This window comes from Pogoniulus pusillus, chromosome 26, assembly GCF_015220805.1.
Source record: "Pogoniulus pusillus isolate bPogPus1 chromosome 26, bPogPus1.pri, whole genome shotgun sequence".
NCBI classification, from domain to species: domain Eukaryota; kingdom Metazoa; phylum Chordata; class Aves; order Piciformes; family Lybiidae; genus Pogoniulus; species Pogoniulus pusillus.
Window position 1 is genome coordinate 17,842,688 of NC_087289.1, and position 15,893 is coordinate 17,858,580.

A 15,893-nucleotide genomic window follows, 5' to 3' on the forward strand; every position below is an offset into this window, starting at 1 on the left:
TTTTAGAGTGACTCCACATATCCTGCTCCCTTCTCTGGTACATCAGTCTCCTCTAACTTCTGGTGTCTAATTTTCCACAGCCTGAGGAAGAAAGCTTAGCATATATAGCCAAGGTGTTTAAAAATATACTGGTGTTACACATGAGACAGTGGATGTTGGCTTCAGGGGTCAAACTGAATAGCTGACATGAAAGTGAAGTGATGGGGATGCTGACCCTGACCCGTGCATACTCTCTGGGGTCAGTAACACCCTCCTCAGCACCACCACTGCCTCAGAAGCTGCCACTGGCACAAAGCAGCAGGATGGCCAACACCTGCTACATATAGCTCACTGAGTTCACTGTGATGAAAAGGCAACAAGAATCACAGGATGAAGAAATGAGACAAATGGGTAATCTCCAAACACAATCCACATGCTCAGCAGCACAGCACTAGAGACCAGAGCACCCCCTGAGTGAATCAAGTATTTATTCTCCTGGCTGCAGCTGAAATGGGAAAGTCTGAACACACTATTAAACTCCACAGGAGGTAGTTTAATGCAGCAAATGTTACCACAGCCACAAATGTAGTCTGTCTGTAATAATTAGGATTGTACTGCATATGATTTTATTAGACACCGTCTTATAATCAAGACAAAAGGAATTGGCTACACAGTAGTCACCAGCTTAAAAATAAAGCAACAAACATGATGCAATGCAGGCATGGAACCAGCTGAAATCATGTGAACCTATAGTCGAGCCTGCAAAGGTAATTGTGGTACACCCACTGGTAACCTTCAGTCTAACCTAGAGTTAAGTGTTCGGTGACTCTGCAGTTTTGGTTTGTACCCTCAGAAGAACCAGAGAATCCAGTTCTGTCTCTGCAGGCCAGCACAGAGAACAGAGTTCATTATCCATTGAACTAAATACTAAGTAATGAGTTAACAATAATTAAACTGAAAGAGGTACAGATTAAAGGAATTTATTATCCCCCTGATCTGCCAAACAAATTGTTTAGACACTTGCAATCGATGAGTAATGATGAAGCAAAATAAAAACCCAACTAACCAAAAGAGCCAACACCAGGCTCATAAAAATCTGTTCATGCATCTTCGTTAGGTTGAACAGCACAACATTTTAATCAACAAAATCCCCCTGTCTCTATACATCACAAAAACAGAGGCAGAATGTGGCCCTAATAAGCCGTTACTGCTTATTATTCATGTATCACAGGACTGATGAAGATTTATAGTCCCATTGTGCTAAGTACCATACAGTGAAACCCAGAGAAACAGACTCGGTGCTCCAAGACTTTAGAACTTAAAGACAAATTACAAACCCAAGATATTGTAATTTAAAGACAGTAATGAACAGATGGGGATTGAAGATGCAAACAGATTGAGCAACTTGCCCAAGGTCATGCCAGACACATGTGCTGGAGCAGAAAATTGCACTCGGGTCTCTGGAGCACCAGTGGAGGGTTTTTTTTACACACTGCTTCTCCTCTTTGATTTCACTAGGTGTCATATTGCATAAACTAATAAATAAGCTCAAGCCCAACAAATGCTGTGGCAGTATTGGGAGGATATTTTCTCGACCCTTCTCCTCTGAAGACCCTCATTTATCGGAAGAGCTTTACCTACCCATACACCCAATTTGTCTGTGTATGGCACAACTGCAGCCCTTGGACAGAGTCACAGAGTAATTTCAGCTGCAAGGACTTCTGGAGTCTCACTCAAAGCAGGGCCAACTGGAGCAGGTGTCCCAGAGCCTTGTCCACTCCAACTCTGAATATCTTCAAGGATGGAGATGGAAATCCCACTACCTCTCTGAGCTCCTACTCCAGTGTTCAATCATAGAATCAAGCAGGTTGGAAGAGACCTCCAAGATCATCCACTCCTACCTAGCACCCAGCCCTAGCCAATCAATTAGACCATGGCACTAAGTGCCTCATCCAGTCTTTTCCTGAACACCTCCAGGGACAGTGACTCCACCACCTCCCTGGGCAGCCCATTCCAATGCCAATCACTCTCTCTGCCAACAACTTCCTCCTAACATCCAGCCCAGACCTCCCCTGCCACAACTTGAGACTGTGTCCCCTTGTTCTGTGGAACCATGATTCCAGCTTGTCTCTCCACCTCTCGTCCTCTGCAGCCAATTTTCTTTATTCCCACCCACTAAGTAGCTGCAGACAGCAATGGGATCTCCCCTAACCTTCTTCCTTCTAAACTTCTCAAAGCTGAACACAGGTTCTACAGCTTCCCCTTTTACATCATGCTCTCCAGCATCCTAACCAACTTGGTGGCCTGTGCCTGACTTGCTCCAACGCAGCCACACCTTCCCTTCACAGGGCAGCCTGCTCCAAAAGTGGTTTCACTATCACTGAATAGACGCTGCTCACTTTTTCACATCTTGGGAGCTTGCTGCACATCTGAGCTCAGGCTCAGAATCACAGAAGTAACCAGGTTGGAAAAGACCTCTAAGATCATGGAACCCAACTTATCACCTGACTGTTCTAATTAGCTATACCTTAGCACTAGGTGCCTCATCCAGCCTCCTCTTAAACACCTCCAGGGATGGTGACTCCACCACCTCCCTGGGCAGCCCACTCCAACGCCAATCACTCTCTCTGTGAAGAACTTCTTTCTAGCATCCAGCCTAGACCTGCCCTGGCACAGTTTGAGACTGTGTCCTCTTGTTCTGTCCCTGGGTGCTGGGAGACTGACCTCTGCCTGGCCACAACTTCCTTTACAGCAGTTGTAGAGAGCAATGAGGTCACCCCTGAGCCTCCTCTTCTCCAAATATCATCCCACAGGGACAACATCACAACAAAGCTGCCACAGGAGCAGCCTCTCTGCAGCTGGGACTGAGCCAGCAGCAGATCCAAAAAAAGCCACATCCCCTCCTCCATCCGAAGCCAAGAATGGTCCAGTCTACACCTCCCAGGGAACAGGCTCAAGAGCTGCTTGTCAGAGTTTCCTTTCCATAGCTGCCACCCTTGTATGGGCACACACATGTACATATAAATACATAAACCCCACGAGCTGCTTGCAGTTTCTTGGCAATAAGCTATGACCTCTCTTGCAGTGGTATTTCACACAACAGCAACAGTCAGCTTCCCATAAGGACACAGCTGTATGCTCCAGCCCTTTCAAACACAAAATTGGTCTGCATGCTAATGTCACCCTTACACCAACACTGAAAGTAAAGCAGTGGAGCTCCAGCTTTGGACTGAAGCATTCCTGCATCCATGGACACAAGTGAAAGATATACCAATGATTTCTTTTGCCCTGAGAGTGCAAAGGGGCCTGCTACATCAGTATAGCTATAGCACCATACCCAATAGATGACTTGCCCAGTGGCATGGTGTGTGTGAGAACACAGGGCATATGGCCAGGCAAGGCTCTCACCCACTATGAGCCCAGCACTCACCCAGCATGTGCCTGCCTAAGTTCATACTTTGGGCACAGAACAAGCCTGCCACAAGTCATAGAATTGGCTAGGTTGGAAAAGACCTTTAACATCATTGAGTCCAACCATAAACCTAATGCTGCCAAGACCCACAAACCCACGTCCTTAAGTGTCACATCCACACAACTCCAGGGATGGTGACTCAACTGGGCAGCCTGTCCAAGGGTTGAAAGAGTTGAAAGGGTTCTTTCAGTGAAGGGATTTTTCCCAATACCCAACCTAAACCTTCCTGGCACAACTTGAGGCCATTTCCACTTGTTACCTGGGTGAAAAAACACTTCCCCCACACCTTGCTACAACCTTTCAGGTCGTTATAGAAAATGATAGCCAAGTTGATAAGGAGTGGCTGTTGAACATCATGAGAGAGAAGCAGAGTCATCCACCAGCACAGCATATGGATTGAAGCTGGGCATCAGACACCTAAATGAGTCCTTTCCTACTCAAATAAACACAACTGCCCAAGACATAGCCAGTCCAGCAGATGCTGCTCTAAATTGACTTAATGCAAAGCCCAGAAAGAGGACAAAAGCACCAAGTCACTTGGGAGACATAAATGTGGTATCTGCTCACTGACTTGAGGACAGCACCTCCATGGCAGCACTGAGGAACAGGAGGCTTTCCCTACCATTTGCTCTGCCCAGGGACTCTGCTACCTCACACATCAGGGAGGTTCCTGGATGTATTTATAACACTTTATCAATTTTGCTTACCCACACTTACATTAATTTATGGAACATGCTAGTAGGCAGATAAAAGGCAAACTGGGAACACTTCTCTCACCTCCCCAGGCACTTCCCAATTTCTCCTCTGCACAAGCAGTTGGGCCATTTCTACATCCTCCCACCAGAGAGGATGGGGCACAGGCCCTGGGGAGCCTGTGGCTGAGTCAGTGGGACTTCTACCCACGGGTTCCCACCATTGTGCAGCCCTTCCTCAAATTCACAGCAGATGAGCCTCTAGCTATGTTTTGGCCTTAGAGAGCCTCTCTAATAAAAATACCAGCCTCCTTCTCCCTCTACATAGAAGCCTCTGTGAGACCTCCCACAAATGAAAGGGGAGCAAGAGGGGTATTTTTGCAGGGCTTGTCTGGTACTCTGTCACCAAGCCAAGCAGATGTTTGTAAAATCTGAACTGGTTATACAACTGTTTTAAACTCATGCAGCTGTGCACAGTGAGCAACTGCAGCGGGGAGAAGACCACTGCTCTGTTCTAGGGCAGCTCTTACGTCCAGGGACAAGAGTTTAATAAACCAATCTTCCCATCAAGCTTGCTCGTAGCAATTCAGTGTTTACAGCAGAAGACACTGCTGAAGTGAGCAAAGTGAAGTGGCTCCTCCAGTGTTATGGTGAAAAATCTGCGTCCAGATGGGCACTAGGACCAGACCTCCCTCCTGCCAGACTCACATGGTAATTACACCACCCGACCTCCACCATCCAGTTTGTCTGGGGAGAGAGCAGAAGCAGACCTGAGATGCTAACACAGCAGCTCCCTGCTTTGCCATTCATGCTGATTTCTCTTTACACTGTGCTCAGCCCTCATTTCGGGATCAATTAGAGAACTACTGCAAACTTCACTGCAACAGCATGAACTGAGAGCAGCAGGGACTAAAGCAGCCTCTTTCATCTGTGCTTTTAAAATGCAAAATTAATCTTTTTTTTTTTCTCTCCAGGTTGGAAGAGACCTCCAAGCTCAGCCAGTCCAACCCATCCCCCAGCCCCATCCAGTCATCTAGACCATGGCACTAAGTGCCTCATCCAGTCTTCTCTTGAACACCTCCAGGGATGGTGACTCCATCACCTCCCTGAGCAGCCCATTCCAATGCCAATCACTCTCTCTCACAACAACTTCCTCCTAACATCCAGCCTAGACCTGCCCTGGCACAACTTGAGACTATGTCCTCTTGTTTTATTGCTGCTTGCCTGGCAGAAGAGACCAACCCCACCTGGCTACAGCCTCCTTTCAGGTAGTTGTAGACAGCAATGAGGTCTGCCCTGAGACTCCTCTTCTGCAGGCTGCACACCCCCAGCTCCCTCAGCCTCTCCCCACAGAGTTTGTGTTCCAGGCCCCTCCCCAGTTTTGTCTCACTTCTCTGGACACCTTCCAGCACCTCAACATCTCTCTTGAATGGAGGGGCCCAGAACTGGACACAGCACTCAAGGTGTGGCCTGAGCAGTGCTGAGTACAGGCGAAGAATAACCTCCCTTGTCCTGCTGCCCACACTGCTCCTGAGCCAGCCCAGGATGCCATTGGCTCTGCTGCCCACCTGGGCACACTGCTGCCTCATCTTCAGCTACTCTCTACCAGCACCCCCAGGTCCCTTTCTTCCTGGCCACTCTCAGCCACTCAGTCCCCAGCCTGTAGTGCTGCTTGGGGTTGTTGTGGCCAAAGTGCAGAACTCTGCACTTGGCCTTGTTCAGTCTCATCCCATTGGCCTCTGCCCAGCCATCCAGCCTGGCCAGGTCCCTCTGCAGGGCTCTCCTACCTTCCAACAGATCAACACCTGCTCCTAGCTTGGTGTCATCTGCAGTCTTACTGATGCTGGACTCAATCTTCATTCTGGCAGCGCTTTCATCATATTATTATTTATGAACAAAACTTCCAACTAGATGAATTTCTAAGGTATTCACATTTTAGAAGCAGGCCTGTCTGCTCCAGCTGAAAGGCAAGAGGCTTGGCTAAAACAAGTGGAAATGCTCCAACTAAATTACACAGTATAGTTTTACAATCCTGTAAAGCACCAATTTTTTTGTAAGCCAAAACTCTTTGTCGCTGAGTCTTTGCACTTTAGTCATAGCAAAGATCAACTGCCTGCCTAAGTACTATCATGCTGCTTCCTGAAACCACAGAAAACCTTTTTTGTTGCTGTTTTCCCCCCTCCTCTTTTTTTCCCCCTCCTCAATACTTCAGAAGGATACATGGCAATTAAAAAAAAAAGTTTTGCTCATGTTGCTAGCATCAGAATGGATAACAGCTGAGTAATTCCCTGCTTCTGATACATGCTGCACTGTATAGGAAATGGCAGGAAAAATCCAATCAGTTTTATGACCTCTGTGCAGTCAACACAGTTGTGATTAACAGGATTCCTAAAACTCAGAGCAAATGTGTTGTCAGTCACTGAGGCAGGAGAGAGAGGGAGAGGGAGGGCAGGAGAGAGAGGGAGAGGGAGGGCAGGAGAGAGAGGGAGAGGGAGGGCAGGAGAGAGAGGGAGAGGGAGGGCAGGAGAGAGAGGGAGAGGGAGGGCAGGAGAGAGAGGGAGAGGGAGGGCAGGAGAGAGAGGGAGAGGGAGGGCAGGAGAGAGAGGGAGAGGGAGGGCAGGAGAGAGAGGGAGAGGGAGGGCAGCAGAGAGAGGGAGAGGGAGGGCAGCAGAGAGAGGGAGAGGGAGGGCAGCAGAGAGAGGGAGAGGGAGGGCAGGAGAGAGAGGGAGAGGGAGGGCAGGAGAGAGAGGGAGAGGGAGGGCAGGAGAGAGAGGGAGAGGGAGGGCAGGAGAGAGAATATTCCAGCCATATCTGAAGTTCCAGGCCAAACAGAAGTTCTGGGCGTTACTGGGCAGAAGGCTTGGCCCAGCCCAGAGCTCTGTCGTGTCCAGACAAGTATTTTAAGTTGCCTGCAGTCTAAAGCTTCATTGTTTTTTGCAGAGCGATCTGGCAAGAGAGGTAACTCGGTTCCCTGGGAAGCAAATGTTACTCCAAGACAGGTTTCACCTGTCAGGGATATAACACATCCTGAGCAGCAGAGTGTCAGGGTACACAGACATCAGAGGAGAGGGCAATCTGTCCTTCATGGTAAGAGGGAGGAAAAAGACACTTCCTGCTTTTGTAGAGGTTCCTTTATTTTTTGTAACTTTGAGTGCAAACATCCTTCATTCTTCCCAGAGAGAGTGATTGGCATTGGAATGGGCTGCTCAGGGAGGTGGTGGAGTCGCTGTCCCTGGAGGTGTTGAAGCCAAGCCTGACTGGGGCACTTAGTGCCATGGTCTGGTTGACTGGATAAGTCTGGGTGCTAGGTTGGGCTGGATGATCTTGGAGGTCTCTTCCAACCTGGTTGATTCTATGATTCTAATGCAGTGGTGGCTTCAGCAAATTTGTGCAAGCAAAACCACAAAATATGATGTAATAAACCTCCAAGCAACTGCTACAAGGGTTCCAGCAAACCTTAGGGTCTCCCTTCTCAAGGTCTTTCCCCATCATGATGGGGGAGAATTATTCCTCACAGCTGTGACAGACACTGCAAGGAAAGCAAGAATATGACTTTTTCCAGGGAGATTTAAAGGTGGTGAGACTCTGTATGGACCTAGTCCAGGCTGCCACCCAAGCAGGTGGTGTTTCTGCTCCACCAAGCTGCCCACTGAATCTCTCTTTCATTCTCACAGCTGTGCCTGGTAGTAAGAACCTGGAGAAGCATTGAAGACAATAGACCAACTTTGAGCTGACTTACACAAGTGGAAACAAGGAGGGACCTGCTTAGGATTTTCAGAAAGAATCAATCTATGCAGAAAGTTCAGAAGAGGAGATCATAGAATCAACCAGCTTGGAAGAGACCTCCAAGCTCATCCAGTCCAACCTAGAACCCAGCCCTATCCAATCAACCAGACCATGGCAAGACAGGCTTCTCTCTGCAGGGGCTGTGGTTACTGCCTCTCCAAGCTGGAACACCACACGCACATACCATCTTGGAAGCTGCCTGCTGCTTTCCTGCTTGTGGGAAAGCCAGCAATCACATCCCAAGGTAGGTATGCCCTATTACACAGGCTGGGCAGAGCTGGCAGGGTCAACTGTGTGCCAGAGCAGCACACTAGCTTGACACTATCCCCTCTGTATGGCTACCCATCTGCTAGATGTACTTCAGGGACACAAAGAGAACCCAAATATATAGCAATAACTCACATTCAGGGGGGCCAGGTTAGCAAACAAATTAAAGCTGTTTTCCCCAAGGAAGCCTGCAGATTTTCACAGAATTGAGATGTCAGTTTCCCCAGATTTCAGCTGGAAAGAGTAGGAATTTCAGGGGAACACTGAAAGTAAATACTAAAGTTCTCCCTGCCAACTGCCATCCCATCCACCCTGCCCCTCACTTTCCCAATCCCACAAAGCAAGCATTGGAAACACCGGAGCTGCTGCCACACAGTACTGAGATTCTGCAGACAGCAGGGCCAGGATTAGTGCTCAGAACAGCAGCTCCCTGAGGCTGGGGTCAACCTTGTATCACACCTTCACTATCCACACTATGCCTAATGCAATCTGATGCTGCAATAAAAATAGATGATACTTAACCCTCTCTCCCCAGTCCAACGGAGGGAAGGGTGCAGAGCCTGTGCTCAGCTGCTGCTGCTGGGCAGGTGCTGCACACCTGTGTTCAACTGTCATTGTGAACCATAAGAAAAAGAAAACCTCTGGCTCTAAATACACATTTTTGATAATCAAGTTAGCAGGTCCCTCCTCACCTTTGGTTAAGTCAAAGAACACTTAATTAATGAAGTTACCCAGAGGAATTTATCTATCCAGTCTCTTCAGTGTGGAATAACTGTACTGAAAGCACTAGAATGGAAACCAACTGTTTCACAATCCCTGCCAGAGCCACACAGCTCCTACCAAACCCATCCAGCACATCCAGGGACTGACTGACATGTGTTCTTAAACACAGCAGGGCACTTACAGGGAATGACTCATCATAGAATCAACCAGCTTGGAAGAGACCTCCAAGCTCATCCAGCCCAACCTAGCACCCAGCTCTGGCCAATCAACCAGACCATGGCACTAAGTGCCTCACCCAGGCTTTGCTTCAACACCTCCAGGGACAGCGACTCCACCACCTCCCTGGGCAGCCCATTCCAATGCCAATCACTCTCTCTGGCAGGAACTTCCTTCTAACATCCAGCCTGAACCTGCCCTGGCACAGTTTGAGGCTGTGTCCCCTTGTTCTGTTGCTGCTTGCCTGGCAGCAGAGCCCAACCCCACCTGGCTACAGCCTCCCTTCAGGTAGTTGCAGACAGCAATGAGGTCAGCCCTGAGCCTCCTCTTCTGCAGGCTGCACACCCCCAGCTCCCTCAGCCTCTCCTCACAGGGCTGTGCTCCAGGCCCCTCTCCAGCTTCGTCTCCCTTCTCTGGACACCTTCCAGCACCTCAACATCTCTCTTGAGTTGAGAGGCCCAGAACTGGACACAGCACTCAAGGTGTGGCCAGAGCAGTGTTGAAGAAGGGAAGGAGGAAAAACGCGGCGAGCTTTGCGGCTTGCCCCGGAGGCGGCGGTGGGTGCGGGTGCCTGCAGCCACACAGCATGCCTGTGTTTTGTTTAAAAGACAAGGCTTTCGCTTCCCCAACCAAAGAAGCTGTTAAAAGAGTTTTGTCAGACACAGCTGATAAGGATAATGATGTGGTGAGCGCTTAGTCACCCTTGCCGCCGTGACGGAAGGGCAGATTCTCTTAACAACAATGTCAAGAGCAGAAAGCGCCGCAGACAATGCGGGATAAGGGCTGGCAGCTTGCGAGCCGGCCGAGGGAAGCGCTGGGCGCAGGGGCCGGGAGCGCCGCGGGCTGCGGCGGGCAGCAGCGGGCAGCAGCCGCTAGAGGGCGCCTGGTTGTCTCCAGAAACCCCATTTCGTAACGGCTCTGTACACGCACACCGCAGCCGCGCAGTAACAAAGCCATCACCGAGCGCGGACCTCGAGTTAACCAGAGCTGGAGACACACAGCTCAGGCATGGCCTCCTCTGGCATTCACACCGAGATACTGGCCAGCCGGAGGACAAGGCACAAGGCCCTCTGCCCGGCCTGATCAGAAGCAGCACCCTAAACCAAACGGGATGCAAAGGCCATGCCCATCTGCCCCTAGCAAATCCATTAGTGTAAGCGGGTTGATATTGCATCTGGGAGTTCAACACACAGGAGCCGAGCTTGAGGAATCCCATCTGCCTCAAGTCACTACAACCCAAATAGAACAGCGTCTCTGAAAAGTGCCGGAGCAGCAGCGTCCCCCTTTCTGCTAAGGAACCAAGGTCTGTCCTTAGGAGGAGGGGAGCTCTGGGCTGTATTTTTCATGCCACAGGTGCAGCTTTGTCCATCTTCGTATTTATGTCTTTTGTGGTGCACTGCCAGCATTTGAAATGCCCTCCAGTACTGGGTTTCACTGCCCTCTTCACAAGAGGAGAGCTTTGTCAGGTGCCATGCTGTAGCCAGACCTGCTCTCCACTTTGCTAACACCCCTCCAAATGGCTCCAACACATACACTTGACAATGTTTTCATTACGAAGCCAAATTATGCAGAGTAAAATGACCACAAGATTAACAAAGCTGTTGTGACTCCTTTCAGCTAAGGAACCGGGGAAGCATACGGACGGCAGGATGGGCAGCAATATGGCCTGGAAAAGGCCAGGTGGCTTTTTTCTGTACCTCCTCTTCCTTTGCTACATTACACCTATTACCAGCATCAACAAGCTCAACCCAGCAGCAAAGCAAGTCTAGAAAGGATTTGTCTTGGTAATAAAACAAAGCAGAAGCCTAGCCCTGAGCAAGGGTCAAGCACATCTACATCAAACTCTCTTCTCCAGTACATGAGAGAACTATCTCTGCTTGAGGCTCTGGGGAACACTTACCCATCCAACACCATGGGTCAGCAATGAAAAGTGGACCTCCTCCACAAAGTGCATTTTTTTCTGCCATTGGCTGACTCTTCTCCATCACAAACCATGCTGGGAGCTCAAGAAGATCAGCCCTCAGCCAGGCACTAAAAAGTACACCTAGTGAAGGGCACCCCTCTCCCTCAGTCACTAGAGTAGGGGACTTGTGATAGGGTGATGGTATCTGCTTAGCATGAACATCAGAAAGTAGGTACTAAGGCTTGCTACCTCCAGAACACTCAAAAGAAAACAGACAAGCTGGAAGCTCTCAAGCTGTTGGCCCATTTTTACAGCACTCACAGAAGAGAGTGGGGGTCATGCAGCAACACAAAGGAAAACTTTGTTCCTTGGTGTAGCTTACTGAAGCAAGTGTCACAACTTCCCCAGACCCAAAAAGCAGGGAACATTTTCCCCAGCATTAGAAACTTTATTCTAGGCATATCTTCACCTGGGACTCTGAGTGCATGTCTGTCTGTCAGGATTACTAATATAAGCAGACACTTCTTTCATGTTTGGGAGTTTTGCCATTGACTTCAAAGCAGTGAGATAGAGCACCCTGTGCACTCCCTAAACACACTTAATAACTGCACCTGACACATATAAAGTGCTTAGACATGGTAAAGGCATTGTACAACATTAGCAAAAAACCAGGAACCTCTGTCAAGGTGGTTCATGAGAAATCTGGTAAGCCAAGAGCCTATCCCTGAATCAGATGCTTATCTATTAGCCAGCTAATAACTGTGTGCCTGCTTCCCTAACTGATCTCTACAGCTGTAAGCAGGCACTGCCTTCTGGTGAGCTGTGGAGACTTTATATTACTCATAATCCTCTTAAATCATAACAAAGAATAGAGATTAGAAGGTGTAAAGCATCAATAAGTGTTCTAAACCCAACATAAACACAGCCATCTCAGCCTGAGTCAGAGCCTGCATCATGGGAGCTTACTAAAAGCTTTTTGAAGTCAAGCTCTGGGGGTGAAAGCAGTGTGTGGTTTGGCTCCCGGTGCCAGGCTGGTGTGACAGCAACATACACCAACTACTGCCTGGAGCAAGTTCAAAGCAGAGAGGAGCAAGATCAGCCTAGCATGGCAGCAGTGCTTGAGAACAAGGCCATGGGACCAAGGAATGAGTTCTTCCCCTTGCTTCAGGGCAAGTAATGGAAAGGGAAGGAACAACATGGTCCCCTTGGAGAAAAAGTGAAGGGCTTTTGCCTCCAAAGGACTCAGAAGTAAGACAAAAATGTGGGGTTTGGAGTATCTCTTGAACCTCTCTGACAACATGGAAAAGACCACCATCAGGAAACTCAGCACAGGTCCAGCCAAAGCCACCACTGAATCATTTTCATCAGCACATCTTAACTTGGCCAAAAGTTGCCATATGTCCACATGCATACATGTACAGGTGTCAATTCAGGTGTAAGCTGACAAGACTTCATGGAGATTATGACTCCCAAGGTCAGAAAGCTGAACTCAAGCTGTTTAAACCAGACTTAGGTGACCATTTAGTAGTTTGACAAAACATCGATGACAAACTGCACAATCCTGTGCTTGCTACAGCAGGAGATACTGCAGGAGGCTCATAAGACTTCTTTTAGGAGACAACAAAAGTGGAGTCAATTTCTGCCAACAACTGCTAAAAAGCACATTCAATAAAGAATACTGTAGTTCATTAGGAGCATTTCTGAGGTTAGCATTAACATACCAATGTTTTCACTGTACTGGGCCAGTACTGCAGCAGTAGAAAAGGGCAGGAATATATCTAACTGAGTATGTCTCAGTCAGAAGGTAGGCATGATAATCACCACCGAAAAGCAGTCATTCTGTTAGCTGTTTTAAATACTGGGCTAGTAATATCAGCAGCAGGTCTATGTGTGGAGCCCCCTTCCCTCAACTATTTCTCCATATTACTTTCTGTGTGGTATTCCTCAATCTTTTATAGCATTTACCTGTAGAGTCTCCCTGTTTATAGTAATAGAGATGCCCAGCTTGATACTGTAGTTTTAACTAGTGTGGTTTAAGGCTGCCAGGGTACACACATCAACAAACAGCAGGAAACAGAACTCCTGGGTCCTGGAATCATGGGCATCCTCTGTTACTTTTCAGACCTCAACAATCTGCAGGCAATGAGATGTTTTACTGGCTGTTAACCTGTGATATGTGAAACTTTTAAGTGCGGCTCACATGATCCTGAACGACTGCCCCTGTAGTACTATCCCCGCACACGATGCTGCAGCCATCTCCACCAGCATTTGTAAACACTTGGCCTTCCAAGAACTTCCCACCTGAAACACCACTGCTCTCATGGAGTCACGTTTGTAATAGATGCAAATTCATATGAAGCCACTTTCTTGCTCAAGCAAATTACTGTTCTATTCACAGTGACGTTCAAACGGTTTTGGAACTCCCCACTGCTTAACTTCAAGGGCTGCTCATTTGATTTTGGAAATCTACTCTTGGTTGCAGCTTGACAGATTTGTTCACATGTATGAGGCACACATACTGTTCAGCCTTCTCCATTCACAGGTCAGAAAATGATTTGGTTTCCTTGGAAAACTACACCATGAAATATTCAACATAAGGCATTCTGTAGCTTAGATGTGAACTACAAGCTGCAATTTTACTGGGATGTCCCTGTAGGTTGGCTCTGGCACGTACGCCTGCATGTTTTATGCTTTGTCTGAAGGAGGAAGCTCCCACAAGTAAGAAGCGAGCTCTTAGATATGGGTCACAAGTTGGTCTATCAAAACTTAAATGAGAGCTAAAACAAAAAAATCAATACCTCAGCATATTTTCACCAAGTCTTCAGGGGGAAAAAAAAAGGAAAAAATAAAGCCAACAAAAAAATAAACAAAACGACAACCACCCAACATAAGCCAGCGCTTGAATAGCCTTTGGTATTTCCGTGGTTTTCTGAGGAGAAAGTCAACCAAGATTTGTCCAAACCCAGGATGAAGGCAAGAGGACACCCTCCGGTGTTGGTTGCTCGCGTTTTCTCTATGCTTTACAAGCTCAACATTGGGTCAGTTTACTCCTGCTGCATCTTGAATGAGTGACAAATACCATTTTATAGGTTCGTTTTCCATCCAAAAGAAGATTAAGAGAAATCAATTATTCCGTCTCGTAACCTTGTGGCAGTTTTCAGCTCCAACACCGAAACCCATTACAATCTGATTATTCTGATTTCTGAAGCGAAGCTTTAAAACCGTATCAATCGTACTCAGAAAGGAGGAGACAATAAAGAAAAGCAAACCACCGCTGCACACTCGGTGCGCTCAGCCCCTCTCCCACAGCTGCGCTCAAATCGCCACCGCCGAATGAGACTCTTCCCAGCCCGGGCAGCGGCTACGGGGGACGGGGGTGCAGGGGGAGAGGAGACGTTTGGCCCTCGGGGGCATCTCTCGGGTCTATTCGCCTCGCCACCCGCAACCCGAAACAAACTCCAGCGGCGGGTGGCGAGCGCAGCACCCGCACCGCAGCACCCTCAACCCGCAGACCGCAGCGGTCCCCGCCGGCTGCCCCGGCCCGGGGGCTCCATACTTCGGATCGCCTCCCCGCCGCGCTCCGCGGGACCTACTCACCGGATATCTCTGCCTGGGGCACGCCGCTGAGGCTGAAGCCCTTGGCTCCATACAGCTGCCGGACCTCGGAGCAGCTCCTCGCCTTGCTGCCGCTGTCACCGCGAGCCGGGGCGGAGGCGACACACAGCAGCCAAAATCCCCACGGGAAGAGACGCATCCTTCTCCGCTGGCCCCGCCACCTGCCGTGCGAAGGGCAAAGCCAAGGTCCCGCGGCGGGCAGGCAGCCGGGATCCCCGGGGCGGCGCAGTACCGTGCCGGGCGGTGCAGAGCGGAGCGGGGCGCGGCCCCCTCCCTGCCCGCGGGCAGCCCCGGCGGGACGGCGTGCAGAGGGCAGCAGCCGGAGGAACGGCGGCTTTCAGGCGCTGCCGCTGCCCGCAGCGTGTGGGGAAGCTGCCGGGGAGTTTAATCCGGACGCCGCCGCGGCTCGGGGGTGAGGGACGTGGGAGGGGCAGAGATCCAAGTTTGGCTGGGCCGAGCTGCTTTAAAGCCCCGGAGCGTGACCGCGCAGAGAGCTTTTGTTCTTAGCGCGGCTGCATCCCCAGGCAGTCCCGCCGCGACGTTGTCGGCTGCGGCGCCGCCAGGCCGGACGGAGCGGAGCGTGGGGCGGGGCGGGCTACGGGGGCTGCTCCCACGGCGTGGCCGGGCTCGGCGGGTCGGTCCGTGCGTGCGGCGGCACCGCTCCACCTGCGCGCCGAGCCGGGCGGCGGGGGAGGCTCCCGAGCGAGGCAGGGCTTCCCCCGCCGGACGTGGCATCACGGCGCTCGGCGCCAATCCCGCGCAGGGCGCAGCCCCCCGCCCCGGGCCCGGCTCCGCCCCGTCGCCGCCGCCCCGCGCCCCCTCCGCTGGCCCGGCACGGCCCCGGAGCAGCGCGGCTGCGGAGAACGCGGGGCACGGGCGGGCTCGCTGCGGAGAGCTTCGGCCGGACCCGAGAGCGAGGAGCATCGTCATCCCACCCCTGCGACGGGAGCTCCCGGCGGCGACGCGGACGGCCGCTTCCCCGGCAGGATTTAAGCTCGCTTTTGTCGGCGTGCTGGGCTATGTGCCGGACCCGAAGACCCCCAGTTTCCCCAAATTCGGTGGCAAAACAACCACAGAGAAGACTTAAAACCCATGGAGCCAGACCGACGAGTAGAACTGAGAGTCTGGGAATCCCAGTAAGTCCAGGGAAGGCTGAAAGTACCCCATTCAGAGCAGCTGTGAGCGGAGAGACGGGTTTGAACTTCTCGGCATTAGAGTTCAGTTGCTCCAGGAGCCTGCC

General features: G+C 50.4%; 1 protein-coding gene across 1 annotated transcript in view; it reads right to left on the reverse strand.

Annotated features, from left to right (window-relative positions):
- GPC1 (glypican 1) overlaps positions 1–15,364 on the reverse strand; it is a 299,494-nt gene extending 284,130 nt beyond the window's left edge. Inside the window, exon 1 of the mRNA XM_064165388.1 lies at positions 14,636–15,364. Within this exon, the coding sequence (XP_064021458.1) occupies positions 14,636–14,792 (157 nt within the window). The 5' untranslated portion in view covers positions 14,793–15,364. The remainder of the gene's footprint in view (positions 1–14,635) is intronic.
- Between the last annotated feature and the right edge of the window lie 529 nt (positions 15,365–15,893).